We start from the raw sequence: 16743 nt of genomic DNA on the forward strand, positions 1-16743 counted from the left end.
GTTAATATTCTTACAATACTGTTTTCACTCTATTTATGCCAGTCTGGAAATTTCACCATGAAATTTACAAAAACTTGAATTAAACATTGTATAGAAAATCATTGTTTCCAATCATTCACAAGTAATTGTTAACCTTATGTGCTTAAGCCACTTTCAATGAATACCACCACTTCCTTAATAACTCATTAATTTCATCTATTCTTATGAATTCTCCGATTAATGTTCCTCGTCTCTTTCCATTCCCACAACTTATTTATCAATGATGTTTATACCACTTTCAATATTCACTACTATTAAAAATGATTGAGTTCCTCAAGATTCTCCGTCTAAATTCACTATGTGACCCAGTGACTCACACAAAAATGCACTTTCTCCAGAGTTACGAAAGAACTCTAATCTACATCACCATATACATCTACACTTACATACATCACAAGCCACCATACAGTGTGTGGTTGAGGGTATCCTGTACCAGTACCCATCATTTCCTTTCCTGTTCCACTCGCAAATAGAGTGAGGGAAAAATGACAGTCAGCCATATGATGTCCAACAAATGTCCAACTCCCTAAGAACTTAACCCTCAGTAGTTAATTGCATTAGCATGTGGACTAACACAGTACACTGTGGGATCCATAACTAAGTTAACATACCAAAGAGTGCCAAAAAAAGGAATGAAAAACTATTTTTAGGCAGTGGTATTGCGGAGTAGTAAGTGATAAGATACTCTGTATTCATTTCCATATATTTGATAAGGGTGCATCATGTGATGACAAAATTATTTTGGCAGTCAATACAAATGTTTAACATTACCATGCTGCCACACATCTCCTTAGAAACTTTTTGTTAAAGGCATAGAAAACTGCTTCCAACTGCAGAATCCTCAGCTGAAATGTTTCCACTGTGGCACAACATTTTAATACAAGAGATCCTATAACTAGAGGCCACCTTCTTTTCTACATGGCCTATGAAATGCTATTTCACTACTTTTTCAGTAGGAAACAGATGCTTACCTGGCTGGACACTCAATCCTTGCTGCTGTTCATCCGAGTTTGTCTCAGAGGAATCTTCAGCTTTGACAACACTGTTATTCTCTGCAAGCTGCTGCTGCTGCTGCTGCTGCTGCTGCTGCGAGGGGGTAAGAGTCGCCCCACCCGCAGAATCGTCATGCTCAGTATTCACTCCAGCTGTGAGGCGGTCATCATCATCTGGTGAGCTGTTTGTCACCAGGGAAGTGACCGCACTGTTTCCCTGCAGCACCATACAAAACACAACATGAACACATGATTCTTCTAGGTGTGTGTGTGTGTGTGTGTGTGTGTGTGTGTGCGCGCGCGCTCTTGGAATCGTGGAAGGTGACTAAACATCTACATCCATACTCTGCAAACCTGCAACCCTTGAATTGCATGGCAAAGGGTAAGCCTATGTCCCATATAACAGTTATTGAGGCTGCTTCTGGGAAGAATAGCTGTTCAGATTCATTTGTGTGCAGTGTAACTGAAATAATGATGTCCTCATCACCCCTATGGAATCAATACACACAGAGTTTTAATGTATTGTTAAATCCATCTTTTAGAGCTTGTACTTGAGACATTATAAGTAGGCTTCCCTGGGTTAGTTTGCCAGTTTGTTAACCATCTTCATGGCACTCTCCCATGGCTCAAACAAACCTGTGAACATTTGTGCTACCCTTCTCAGTATACATGCAATACTGGGTTAGTCCTATTTGGTACAGATCCCATGCACTTGGGCAATATTCTAGGATGGGTCACAGGAGTATTTCGTGAGCAATCTCCTTTTTAGACTGACTGTATTCTCCTAGTATTGTACCAGTGAACTGAAGTCTTATACCTGCTTTATCTACAATTGAGCCAGTATGATAATTCTGCTTCTTAACCCTACTAATTTTTACACCCAAGTATTTGTATGATTTGAACAGTTCCAGTTGTGACTCACTAATGTTGTAGTTTTTGTTTTGTGAAGTACATAATTTTACATTTCTGAACACTGAAAACAAGTTGCCATCTTTGCAACACTTTGATATCTTGTCAAGATCCAACTTAATATTTGTCCAGCTTTTTTCTGGCAGTATTTCATAACTGTATCATCTCCACAAAGTCTGAGATTATAACATTGTCTGCAACATTATTAACACACAATATGAACAGCAATGATTGTGAAACACTTCCCTATGGCACACCTACATCTACATCTGTCAATAACTCTCCATGCGATATAACATACTGCATTCTCCCTAATGAGAACTACTCCATCCAATAACAATAATTTTTGCTATATATTCCGTATGATCATACTTTTGATTGTAAGTCTAGGTTTGATACTGAGTCAGTTGCTTTTCAGGAATCAAATACTGAATCTACCTGATTTTCTTTGCCCATGGCTAACAAGATGTCATATGAAGGAATTGAATTTCACATGAGAGATGTTTTTGGAACCCGTGCAGTTGGCATGGGGGAGGACATCCTGTTTGAGACAACTCACTATGTTTGAGCTCAGAATATGTCCTAAGGTTCTAGAAGACTTTTTTGTGGATGGCTACCTTTTTCTTTTTTTTTTTTAGGCGAGTAAGACCTGTTCTTTCTTCTAGTTACTTGGCATAGTTTCCTATAGGGCCTGGAGCTGTGTTGAGTTTTAGGGATTTCAGTTGTTCCTCAACAGCACTGACACATACCTACAACACTCATCTGTCCACTTTGCAAGAATTAAATTGGGGTAACATCCTGGATTTTTCATTGTGAAGGAATGTTTGAAAATGCACTAAAGCATTTCTACTTTTGCTGCGCTATCCCTTAGTTTCAGTCCCTGTCTTGTCCATGGGTGTCTTGACAGAAACATTGGTACTGTTAACAGCCTTTACACATAAGCAGAATTTCTTCATGTTTTGTGAGAGAAACTTCATTAATATTGAGCAACTGTAGCTCAAAAGAGTGGTTTAAACTTGAAGTTTATGTAATCCATTTATGAAATAGAAAATTCAATTCTCACTAGTAAAAGAGCAGAATTAATTTCAGGAGGCACACTTCCTAGAACTGCTGACTGAAATTTTTACAGTTGAAAACAGTAATTGTAATTCTCATAACCATACATTGGTTTTTCAGGTGGTAAGAAAGTTCTGGTCAAATTAAATCGGAAAAAGTCAGAGTGGCAGGTCAAACTCTAGGCTGACATGGAGTCATCTGTTGAGAGCATTCTGTGAAGAAGGGAGTATTGTTCTCAAAGCTACTAACACACAAGGATCAGTTTCAACTGTAGGCTACAGATATATAAACAAGAAACATATAACTAACAAACAAACATATTAAAAATAAAAACTGTTAGAACTGTAAGTATATGAAAGATCAGGCACAAAGAGGCTGTGAACACCTGATGTGAGCATGTTATCATACTGCCTCAGTAATAGGAATAAAATGGAGGATTGATTAAACAGTTGTGGTGGTCTATACCTACATACACTCAGTTCTTAGCTAAAGAATTCTTTTCTGGGAATTGAAGGCACAAAACATGGACACAGGTTTTAAACCACAGAAAGGAGCCAACAGAATAATAACTGGAAGTAGTAGTTGTAAAGAGCTATTTAAAAAAGTTTGTCATCCTTACTTGATGCCAATCTGCGGTGCGTATAACGGAAAATTTTAACTGATGAAGGTTGTGGCCAAAAGCTTTGTGTTTCTTAATTGTGCCTGACTGCAACTTAATATGTCTTCTTTACAGTAAGTAGCAATCAGTCTTTTCCGACATTGTTGATATTCCCACCAGAGTTTCCATTGTTTGATTTGTACTAATAGTTCTATGCATAACTGGAGTCATTTTTTTACATTTATCCAGCAAATACTAACAAAAAAACTCAAAACAGCATTTTATACTGGGATAAAACTGCCAATGGAAGGGAAAAAGATTACTAAAACACATTTGCATAAAAAAGCAGTGAAAATGTTCTTCTCAAGTAATGCATAATAAAGATTACTTGGAGGACTCAGAAGTGGATAGTAATGAAATGGGATAACTACAGCACCTTGTTATATTTCAGTACATGATTATGGTTTACTGCTTTCACAGTGATCATGTGTAACGCAGGATGGTGATGTCCATTGGCTTTGTTCCTCAGGTGTACAGTAGCACATAGTTGAATAAGTAATCTGGAACTGAGACAAGGGGCAAAGTATCATCACCCCAGACTGAGAATCATTTGTGGGTGTCTTAACTTGAGTGGCAGTGGAAAGTGGAACTATGTTTTGCATCCCAAGTGACCAGCAGCAGCCCAGGAGTCATCAGTGAGTGTCCACATGTATGGACAGTGAAAAAAGAAATTATGTTTTATACTGCAAGTTAACTTAAACAATTTGTGTGTAAATGAAGGAACATTATACAAACAACAGTCACTGAATGAGGCAGTGCAGCTGTTACGGAACTGACCTCATATTCGGGAGGATAGAGTTGCTCTGTCTGGCCATTTTGCTTTTGGTTTTTCATGATTTTCCTACACCACTAAGGAAAATGCTAAGATGGTTCCTTAATTATGGCCATGGCCAGCCCCCTGTCCTGTGTCTGTAGACTTCCTGTCCTGTCCTCTTAAACCATGTTATTTACACTGTGTTATATTTGGGCCCATTGATTTGTAATATATTGCCTTTACAAATCTATATCATTGTGAAGTAATACCTCAAGTGAATAAAGATAGGTAAATGAATAAATAAATTAATAAAATAAAATAAGTCACTGCTAGGAATACTAAAGGAAATGAAGTAACAGAACAATAGAAATGTAAATCTAGATCAGGCAAATAGCAATGAAACAACTAATGTATGTATAGTTTTTGCAGTAGTGGTAAACTGCATGTAATTGTAGTATATATAACTTAAATTTACAGAGCCATAAACAAACATTGCTTGGCCACCAGGTAGTGCCATTTTCCACTGCACATTTTTTAAGTTTGGTTAGTTTCATTTTTCTTCTTTGTAACTGTGAAGATGTACAGCATACAGTTTAAACCAGTCCTCCTTTCCTAAAACACATATTTTACACCTTAATAGGGTCATTGTGTTGTGGGCTGAGACATAAATTTACTTCAGGCTACAGATATAAGTTCCCATTATTATTAATAACTTTATCCAAGGTGAAAAACAGTCAAACAAAACTAACTCGTTCAACAGTTGAACAATTCTTAAGATGGGGAAGTTACCTAATTACCAGGTTTCTTATTCTCTCATAAACAGCAAAAATCTTGCATTCTCTGTTTACCTTGTGGATGTCAGGCTGATAACACTGTAAAGTAGTACATGTATGTACATTTTTAGTATTTGTTTGAAACATTATGAAACCAAATCATGAAGCCTTCATGCAAGGAGTTGACACACTGCATTTAAACACAAAAAGGAAAACAGTCAGAGCCCTCAAAATTTACAGGAAGAGGAAGCACATATCTCCAGGAGCCCTAGTTTTCAGCAACTAATGTCAAAAGTAGGCATTAAGGAAAGCCTTAAAACTTGCTAAATCAAACTGCTCAAGAAAATCAAACCTTCAATTTATACTAAAAATAAGAAACAACAGGCAAAAGGGTGGTCCATTAGAGAGGAAAGGCTGTTTGTTGAAAGTTCCTGTAACCATAAACACAACATTACCTGGATAGCAGAGTTCACAGAGGTAGTCATTGTTGGTGTCGGTAATGAAGACGTCACAGTTGAGGCAGAGCTGTGCACCAGATCTGAGGGAGGTGCATCTGTCTCAGGGAAGAGGAAGGCCGGAGGCATCTCAATCCGCCTGTTGATACTGACGTGGACTCCACCGGGGCCTGCAGTGCCCTTCAGCCTCGGCTGCTCCGACATATGCTTCCGACACTGGAAATTTAATATGATTTACAGATACACCTCAATAAAAAGTATGGTTTATCACAGCATCACACGATATAAAAATATGAGAAATAATGATTAAAATTCTTCTGGTTGTTGTAGCTCTTCGCTGTACAAAACAATTATAAAGTGTAAAACCAATGTTTCAACCATATTACAATGGCCTTTCCCAGGACAAGACTGGTTTCGGTGGAGAAGAGGTGGCTCTGTTTATTGCATACTATTGGTGTAAATATGTCACATTTGTGAAACTTCATTGGCTCTAGAATATAATAGGCTAGTCATGATGAAAGGGGAGAGGCTGGAAAGAAGTTACTGGTGAGCTAGCGAGATTGTCAGTGATCAGCGGCTGTCTGCAGATCAGTGCTCGGCTTCTGGTGGCTTTCTCAGTTCTTCTTTGATGTTGTCAGTGTGACTTATCCAGTCGGCACGGGCAGTCATCAACTGAATACTTCTGAGCTGGGTGATAGTGGCTCTCCATGTGCAGGTACCAATTTGTGTGGAGTGGCTTCCAGTATGCCTGTGTACCATCCACAGTTCCATACACCTCCATGTTCAAAAAAGGTAATGTGTCATTGTTTCGTAAGTTAACTGTATATTCCTATGTAGACTGTTAAAACGCTGACAGAGGCTTCTCAACTCTCCCTCTCTGTATTTCCAGCTAACAAATTTATCATCTAAATACTGTAGCCAGGAACAGGGGCGTAACAGTGCAGAAGTGCATAAGCTAGAGCCATTGTTCAAGATCCTTCTACGAAGATGTCCACAGCGACAGGGAGAGGAGACGTGTTAGTGCGTTCTTGTACACACCAGAACCCAACTACCGATTTGCAGACTGTCGCCAATCACTGACAAGCCAGTTAGATAACCAACAGTTTTTTTCCTACCCTCTCCCCTTTCATCATGGCTAGCTTATTATATTGCATGGCCAATGAAATTTCATGAACAAGAGACATTGATACCTATTATAGGCAATAAATACAGCCACCTTTCTTCCATCAAAACTAGTCTTTTGCTCTGAGGAAGACCACTGTAATATAGTTGAAACATTGGTTTTACAGTTTACAATTTAAGTATTTTACACAACCACAGGTACAACAAATAAAAACTTTAGTACATTCCTAAACAGTTTTCTTGAAGTATTTAAAACTTTCCCACCAAGACCATATTGCAACAAAACATCAAGTAAGATGAGATGGATCACACCAGGAATAAAAATATCTAGTGAGGGGAAGAGGAAGATACACAATCAACTGAAGTGCAACAAAAACCCTGATTTTGTAAAATATGTTACAACCTATAGAAGTATTTTTAAAAAAGTCGTGAAAGCTTCAAAACAAATGGCAAACAACAAATTCATCCTAGGGCAGAAAAATAAAACAAGGGCAGTAAGGTCTGTAGTTAAGTCAGAATTTGGAGTCCGAAGTCACAAACAAGACATTTAAAAAATTAAACAAACTTAAGGAAAAATCGGTTGTAAATCCAGCTCAAATATCTGAGTGCTTCAATGAGTACTTCATAAATGTAGCAAAATCTGATTTGTTGTTGTTGTTGTTGTGGTCTCGAGTCCTGAGACTGGTTTGATGCAGCTCTCCATGCTACTCTATCCTGTGCAAGCTTCTTCATCTCTCAGTACCTACTGCAACCTACATCCTTCTGAATCTGCTTAGTGTATTCATCTCTTGGTCTCCCTCTACGATTTTTACCCTCCATGGTGCCCTCCAATGCTAAATTTGTGATCCCTTGATGCCTCAAAACATGTCCTACCAACCGATCCCTTCTTCTAGTCAAGTTGTGCCACAAACTTCTCTTCTCCCCAATCCTACTCAATACCTCCTCATTAGTTACGTGATCTACCCACCTTATCTTCAGCATTCTTCTGTAGCACCACATTTTGAAAGCTTCTATTCTCTTCTTGTCCAAACTAGTAATCGTCCATGTTTCACTTCCATACATGGCTACACTCCATACAAATACTTTCAGAAACAACTTCCTGACACTTAAATCTATACTCGATGTTAACAAATTCCTCTTCTTGAGAAACACTTTCCTTGCCATTGCCAGTCTACATTTTATATCCTCTCTACTTCAACCATCACCAGTTATTTTACTCCCCGAACAGCAAAACTCCTTTATTACTTTAAGTGTCTCATTTCCTAATCTAATTCCCTCAGCATCACCCGACTTAATTCGACTACATTCCATTAGCCTCTTTTGCTTTTGTTAATGTTCATCTTATATCCTCCTTTCAAGACACTGTCCATTCCGTTCAACTGCTCTTCGAAGTCCTTTGCTGTCTCTGACAGAATTACAATGTCATCGGCGAACCTCAAAGTTTTTACTTCTTCTCCATGAATTTTAATACCTACTCCGAATTTTTCTTTTGTTTCCTTTACTGCTTGCTCAATATACAGATTGAACAACATCGGGGAGAGGCTACAACCCTGTCTCACTCTCTTCCCAACCACTGTTTCCCTTTCATACCCCTCGACTCTTATAACTGCCATCTGGTTTCTGTACAAATTGTAAATAGCCTTTCGCTCCCTGTATTTTACCCCTGCCACCTTCAGAATTTGAAAGAGAGTATTCCAGTTAACATTGTCAAAAGCTTTCTCTAAGTCTACAAATGCTAGAAACATAGGTTTGCCTTTTCTTAATCTTTCTTCTAAGGTAAGTCGTAAGGTTAGTACTGCCTCATGTGTTCCAACATTTCAACGGAATCCAAACTGATCTTCCCCGAGGTCCGCTTCTACCAGTTTTTCCATTCGTCTGTAAAGAATTCGTGTTAGTATTTTGCAGCTGTGACTTATTAAACTGATAGTTCGGTAATTTTCACATCTGTCAACACCTGCTTTCTTTGGGATTGGAATTATTATATTCTTCTTGAAGTCTGAGGGTATTTCACCTATCTCATACATCGTGCTCACCAGATGGTAGAGTTTTGTCATGACTGGCTCTCCCGAGGCCATCAGTAGTTCTAATGGAATGTTGTCTACTCCCGGGGCCTTGTTGCGACTCAAGTCTTTCAGTGCTCTGTCAAACTCTTCACGCAGTATCTTATCTCCCATTTCGTCTTCATCTACATCCTCTTCCATTTCTGTAATATTGTCCTCAAGTACATCGCCCTTGTATGAACCCTCTATATACTCCCTCCACCTTTCTGCCTTCCCTTCTTTGCTTAGAACTGGGTTTCCATCTGAGCTCTTGATATTCATAAAAGTGGTTCTCTTCTCTCCAAAGGTCTCTTTAATTTTCCTGTAGGCAGTATCTATCTTACCCCTAGTGAGACAAGCCTCTACATCCTTACATTTGTCCTCTAGCCATTCCTGCTTAGCCGTTTTGCACTTCCTGTCGATATCATTTCTGAGACGTTTGTATTCCTTTTTGCCTACTTCATTTACTGCATTTTTATATATTCTCCTTTCATCAATTAAATTCAATATTTCTTCTGTTACCCAAGGATTTCTATTAGCCCTCATCTTTTTACCTACTTGATCCTCTGCTGCCTTCACTACTTCATCGCTCAGAACTACCCATTCTTCTTCTACTGTATTTCTTTCCCCCATTCCTGTCAATTGTTCCCTTATGCTCTCCCTGAAACTCTCTACAACCTCTGGTTCTTTCAGTTTATCTAGGTCCCATCTGCTTAAATTCCCACCTTTTTGCAGTTTCTTCAGTTTCAATCTGCAGTTCATAACCAATAGATTGTGGTCAGAATCCACATCTGCCCCAGGAAATGTCTTACAATTTAAAACCTGGTTCCTAAATCTCTGTCTTACCATTATATAATCTATCTGATACCTTTTAGTATCTCCAGGATTCTTCCAGGTATACAACCTTCTTTTATGATTCTTGAACCAAGTGTTAGCTATGATTATGTTGTGCTCTGTGCAAAATTCTACAAGGCGGCTTCCTCTTTCATTCCTTCCCCCCAATCCATATTCACCTACTATGTTTCCTTCTCTCCCTTTTCCTACTGACGAATTCCAGTCACCCATGACTATTAAATTTTCGTCTCCCTTCACTACCTGAATAATTTCTTTTATCTCGTCATACATTTCATCTATTTCTTCATCATCTGCAGAGCTAGTTGGCATATAAACTTGTACTACTGTAGTAGGCATGGGCTTTGTGTCTATCTTGGCCACAATAATGCGTTCACTATGCTGTTTGTAGTAGCTAACCCGCACTCCTATTTTCCTATTCATTATTAAACCTACTCCTGCATTACCCCTATTTGATTTTGTATTTATAACCCTGTAATCACCTGACCAAAAGTCTTGCTCCTCCTGCCACCGAACTTCACTAATTCCCACTATATCTAACTTTAACCTATCCATTTCCCTTTTTAAATTTTCTAACCTACCTGCCCGATTAAGGGATCTGACATTCCACACTCCGATCTGTAGAACACCAGTTTTCTTTCTCCTGATAACGACGTCCTCCTGAGTAGTCCCCGCCTGGAGATCCAAATGGGGGACTATTTTACCCCCGGAATATTTTACCCAAGAGGACGCCATCATCATTTAATCATACAGTAAAGCTGCATGTCCTCGGGAAAAATTACGGCTGTTGTTTCCCCTTGCTTTCAGCTGTTCGCAGTACCAGCACAGCAAGGCCGTTTTGGTTAATGTTACAAGGCCAGATCAGTCAATCATCCACACTGTTGCCCCTGCAACTACTGAAAAGGCTGCTGCCCCTCTTCAGGAACCACATGTTTGTCTGGCCTCTCAACAGATACCCCTCCATTGTGGTTGCACCTATGGTACGGCCATCTGTATCGCTGAGGCACGCAAGCCTCCCCACCAATGGCAAGGTCCATGGTTCATAGGGGGAAAAAAAATCTGATTTAGACATAGCAAATTATGAGCAGAAAGTAAATAGTTTTGGGTTAACAGGCAATACCTGCGAATGTCTTGAAAAATTCAACACAGTCTCAGCAAAATTTGTTCAAAATGTCATCATCTCCTTAAAAGACAAAAACTTGGTTGGCTGGGATGGGATACCCACCAAAATAACTAAGAAAGTTTACAACATAATAGCTCATCCTCTCTTTCTCATAATATACAAATCCTTTGAAAGAGGTTACTTCCCTGAGCTCTTGAAACATGCACAAGTAAAACCATTGTTTAAAAAGTGTTCAAAAGATGATAGAGGAAATTATTGCCCAATCTCTATACTCCCTGTCATATCAAAAATATTTGAAAAATTTGCTGCTTTACAGGTGCAAAGCTTCATCACACAGAATGGTATAATTTCACATAACCAATTTGGCTTCCAACAATGCAAAAACACAGTAGATGCAATAAATGAGTTTACTGAAAAAATTATTTCATCACTAGATAGGAAAGCTAAGGTTGCAGAAATATTCTGTTATCTTACAAAAGCATTCGACTCTGTAAACCGTGCCCTGATGCTTTTCAAACTCAACAGGTGTGGAATAATGGATATTGCTTTGAAATGGTTTGAACCATATCTCTTGGAGAGGAAACAAATGATAGTAATCACATATGATGGAGCAGATTACTTCTCAGAGTGGGAAAACTGTGTCACATGATGTTCCTCAAGGTTCAATCCTTGGATCCATTTTATTCCTCTTCTATGTGAATGACTTGCCTCTCAATATAAATACAGTAGAACCCATTTTAACTTTTTTCTAGAAACCAGAATTTTTTAACCTTAAATGGGGGTTTATCTTAAATCAAGGTTTCGACAGAAAGCAAACCTTTTCCAGAACTCTTTGCCTGTATTGACACGAATTGCACCAACATACATAATTTACACAATAACAACAATAAAACAAGGCGATACCTACCCTACACACTATACTGTTATTACAACTTTGTTTGTAGCACTAATACAGTTGTCAAAGATCATAGTTTCCCAGCACACAACAAAATTATAACATCCACAAAACACTTACACAATTACAGTAATATAATAAATCAAGTTACTTTTCCTATATACAACACATATTTACGCAACTTTCATAGTGCCTCATTTTTTGAAATATCTATAATCAAATACGGTAGTTTGCTTTTTAAGACTGTTGGATTTTAGGTTCAAAAGGTCTATCTCCAATTGATCTACTCTGTCTATAAAAGGGTTGTCCACTTTAAATGCTGTGACAAATCTCCGGACAATGTCTATGCTGGCAATAGCTTCACTGAATGATGGTGTTTGCATTTCTTCAACCCTAACATCGTCGTCTTCTTCGATATCTTCATCATTCTGCTTTACTTCATCTTCACAGATTTCCTCAACATCTCAGATACGTGTAGTAACGACGATCACAAGCCACACATTCGTCAAAAGTGATGGGTAAATTGAAAGATACCTGCACCCAATCATGCATGTCCACTACTGCTTCATCACCGTCTTTGTCTTGAGTGCTCATTTCATTACATCCAGCCTTATAAAGCAATTTGAGATGGTTTCCTTATTTACCATTTTCCGACCTCCTGTGAGCATATGCATTGCTTGCAGAATTTTCAATTTAAGCACCTCATTCCTGTCAATAAAGGCAAGTGCCGTAAGGACAAGAGCTTTCAGATGCTTGCTTTTCAGGCTATGAATAATCCCTAGATCTATGGGCTGGAGTCTGCTAGTGCAATTTGCAGGAACGAAATGCACTTTCACATTCCGCAATTATACTAAGTCTGTTTGATGAGCAGGATACTTGTAAATAGAGAGATCAACCTTCCTGTTTCTAGCACCCATTTGTGCATCAAAAGCTTGCAAGAATTTTTGAACAAGTCCACAGTCATCCAAGCACTTTTGTTGCTATAATACTTAGCACTGTTCTTAAAGCAACATGGTTCATGGAACTTTCCAATTACTATGGGATCCAGCTTGTCACTGTCATCTGCGTTGCTGCATAAGAGAACAATAATTCTCTGCTTGCTCATTCTTCCTCCACGGAATGCTTCTCCTTTAACACTTAAGGCTTTAGAGGGCATGGGATGGTAAAACAGGCCTGTTTCATCCATACTGTACACAACCTTCTAAGAGGGGTGGCATCACCTCTTCTTTCCAGTGCTCAACACTTTCATCATTAACTGCAGCACTCTCTCCACATACTACCCTGCGAGTTATCCCATAGCATTTTTTGAACCTATCCAGCCAACCATTCAAAGCTTTGAATTCTGTTAACCCAAGTTTCCCTGATATCACAGATCCTTTCATTTTTATCAATGCCCCATTGGTAAATTTTCAGCACATGCTCCATTGAACCACTCCATTAGCTTTGAGTCCATTTCTTCGTACAGCGACTTTTTAACAATTTTTCTCTGCTTTGCTTTTGAACCGCACTGTGTTTCTTGATCCAGAATCTTCTCCTTATACTTCAATATTCCTGACAATGAAGACTGTGCAAGTCCCAGGCATTGAGCCATTTCACTTATGGGCACATATGCGTTTCTCACCACTTCCCGAATCAAGTACACTTTCTCCGTGACAGAGTTTTCTTTTTGCTGCTATAGCCAACTTCACTACAGCAATGAATGTGAGTGGGCAAACTGATATACAGCTGGATTCTCCACATAGTACACAGTAATACACAAACTGATGCAAACTTGCGTAAACTGACGCTATACTGTAATGCTGCTACGAACATACAGAATTGGACAGAGCTTGGCTGCGTGCAAGCATGCAAAGCAGCGTGAGTGTTAGCATGTTGTACATTGTTAGTCTTCAGTCGTGGTCAGCTAAGTTCGATCTTGCTTGTGCACGTAGAGAGGAATCGATATAGAAGATGATCAATCGTATCTAATATAAATCCTAGAGTTCATAGGTTCTTAAGGCCCGTATTACACGATGCTTGCATTTGAAGGCAAAGCCTACAGAAGATAGGAAAAATCCCGCTAGAAGCTGCCGCAGGTACTGTATTTACCCGACTGCAAGCCGACCTCGAATGCAAGCCGCACCCCAGAAATGAGACTCGGTAAAAAAATAAATAAATAAATTTTACCTCGATTTCAAGCCACACTTAAAAGTGAAAGATATGGCTCATCATATGATGAATAGAGTATTAAGCGTCCCTACTTCTTAGGGATTTGGCACACTTAAAACTACAACTGCATCGCAAAACACTGACAACAGTGAAAATTCACTATCCATCGAAATACAGTATTCCGGATCTACACGCACGTGAGCTGTTACAGTGATATTGCAGGTGAGCTTGCTGCACTGCATACCAGAGCACAGTCATGATTTTTCACTTTTTATTATTAACGCTAGTGACTCCTTGTCGTTACTTTTGTACAAAGCATCATCCTCTGTGCCATCAAGCGCATTAGAAATACAGTATTTTTTAAATGAATGATGAACAGTTTCACTTGGGAGACATTTCCAAGATTGACTAATGCACACGCATACTTGAGCCAAGCTTGCACACTTAACATGTCCTGTAGTCGTTAATTGCCTACCTTCGTTTGTTAGACACTGTATATACATACGGTATTTTTCTGCTTGTCCATAAAAGGTTTGTTTAAACAAACATCTAACAGATGCAAAATTGACGTCATCCATTCTGGCATTACAACTAAGTCCGTTTTACCCTCTGCTATTTTTTTTTTCTTCACAGCTGGTGTACACTGACCTGCATATGAATCTAACACAAGCGTACATGACAAACCTAGCAAGGTACCAGGACGACGTTGCCAGACACATTTGATCCATTCTAAAATCATGTCCTCCATGAACCAGCCAACTTTGTTAGCATGTACAATAACATCTTTAGGAAACATTTTGGACTTCAGTAAAGTCTTCTGTGTGAAATGTATGGTGGTAGTTTATGGCCCGACACAATTTGTACCGGTTATCAATGTTTGGTCATTTTTAGTGTATGCACATCAGTCCACCATATAATGGTAGAATGTCAGTTTTTTGCCAATGGTATGTAATCCACAGTTCAGCTGAAGGCGACAATCCTAAAGTGAAACCTTGTCTCTCAGGGAGGAATGTAAATTTCAATGAACAGTTTTATCTAATCAAATTGTGTGTGTGTGTGTGTGTGTGTGTCTGTGGGGGGGGGTTTATATACTTTCTTTTTATTGTCTAAGGTTTGTCCTATTCATAAAGTATTTCCATCTATTTATATCTACTGTATTTACTCGAATCTAAGCCGCACCTGAAAAATGAGACTCGAAATTAAGGAAAAAAAATTTTCCCGAAGCTAAGCCGCACCTGAAATTTGAGACTCGAAATTCAAGGGGAGAGAAAAGTTTTAGACTGCATCTCCAAATCAAAACAAAGTTGGTCCATTGTAATATGAAACACAATTTAGGTTGAATGAATGATGATACAGCTACAGTAGTTTGGTTCGAATCGTAACCTTAGCAGTTAAGCTTTACCACGTAGCCATTGCTATGCGTCAGGCGCTCCGTCCCTATTTATACGGGTACCCTTCCTTTTTCACGTGCTTCATCTGGTTTGAATTGATTGCTTATTTTTCTCTGATCTGATAAGTGCCGTTTTCTTTGTTATAGGTGTTAACATCACTCTAAGCTCAAAATGCAATACTGTGCTGTGTCATGCATTGTTTGTTGCATTCTGATAGTGCGTGTCTAGGGCCTGTCGCCGCTCGCGGCATTGCTTGCTTTTATGCGCACTACCGCTGCTTACAATAAAAAAAGGGAGAGGAATCGTCTCATTAGCGAAACATTGGCAAGAGACTGCTATTTGTTGTTACTTACACTGCTGCTTTCTTTGATAATGAACAACAAGAACCAAATAATACACTGCGTATGATAGAACATGTTCTGAACGAGAGTTTAGCGAAAATTTTTCTCCATTTGAAAATCTTTGCAGGCGCCTCTTTAGTACATTACATTCTGCACAGAAATTAGAGTCATCTTAGATTTAAAAATCTAGTCAATTGCTGTGCTTCATTTCTGACTGTATCACTATTAGGCATAAGAATAATAAGAATATAAACATGACACGATATGTATATTCTTCCGCGTTTGCTGTTGTCTCACTCTAGTTTCGTAGTTTATTAGGCAACAGGATTTAAATGAGATAGCAGCAAACACGAAACAATACATGGCAAAATGTTTATATTCGTATTATTCTTATGGTGAAGAGAATACTGCATGTGATTCACAAATCATAAAAGTTCCTATTAGCAACCATCTCTTCTCACAGGTATGAAAAAATTCAGAACGTAGAGTTGGCCATATTGACAAACATCGCAAACAGTCTTGCCAGTCGGATTTTCGTAGTACACTGAAATGCTGCTACATTCGAAGATGAACAATATGGAATTTGTATTTACTTCGTCGGATAATGTATGAAAATGCAGTGGTCGAAATGCGGGCCGGAGAAAAAAAGCTCATCTTCCACCTTTTTTTTTTTTTTTAAATTTATTTACTGACGCAGAGGATTTGGTGCCAGTATTTATCTTTGTGCCTACAAAGCATGCCTGTGTAGCGCTACATATATTCGACGGCAGAAGTTAGTTGTGGCGGCACCCACCAACATTTTTCAGAACTTCCGCTTGCTTTGCACTCGATTCTAAGCCGCAGGCGGTTTTTTGGATTACAAAAACCAGAAAAAAAGTGCGTCTTAGATTCGAGTAAATACGGTACTTCATACTCCACATGCCGCTTAATCCTGTGTGGCAGGAGGTACTTAAGATAGCCATAACTGATGCCCTTCTTGTGTACCACTTGCAAATGGTGTGTGGGAAGAATGACTGTCGGTAAATCTCTGCATTACCTCTAATTTCTGAAATTTTCTTGTCGTGGACATTTTGTGAATGTATGTAGGAGGAAGTAGTGTGTTGTCTAAGTCATCCCAGAAAGTGCTGTCAAATTTCAATAGTAGACCTGTCTGTGATGCATAACACCCCCCTTATAATATCCGTCACTGGAGTTTG

General features: G+C 38.9%; 1 protein-coding gene across 1 annotated transcript in view; it reads right to left on the reverse strand.

The window, feature by feature from the left end:
* LOC126424610 (apoptosis-stimulating of p53 protein 2) overlaps positions 1–16743 on the reverse strand; it is a 160357-nt gene that overhangs the window by 31176 nt on the left and 112438 nt on the right. Inside the window, exons 13-14 of the mRNA XM_050087349.1 lie at positions 5637–5852; positions 1011–1248 (exon numbers count right to left, since the gene is read on the reverse strand). Of these exons, the coding sequence (XP_049943306.1) occupies positions 1011–1248; positions 5637–5852 (454 nt within the window). The remainder of the gene's footprint in view (positions 1–1010; positions 1249–5636; positions 5853–16743) is intronic.

The sequence above is a fragment of the Schistocerca serialis genome, chromosome 10, assembly GCF_023864345.2.
Source record: "Schistocerca serialis cubense isolate TAMUIC-IGC-003099 chromosome 10, iqSchSeri2.2, whole genome shotgun sequence".
Taxonomy (NCBI): Eukaryota; Metazoa; Arthropoda; class Insecta; order Orthoptera; family Acrididae; genus Schistocerca; species Schistocerca serialis.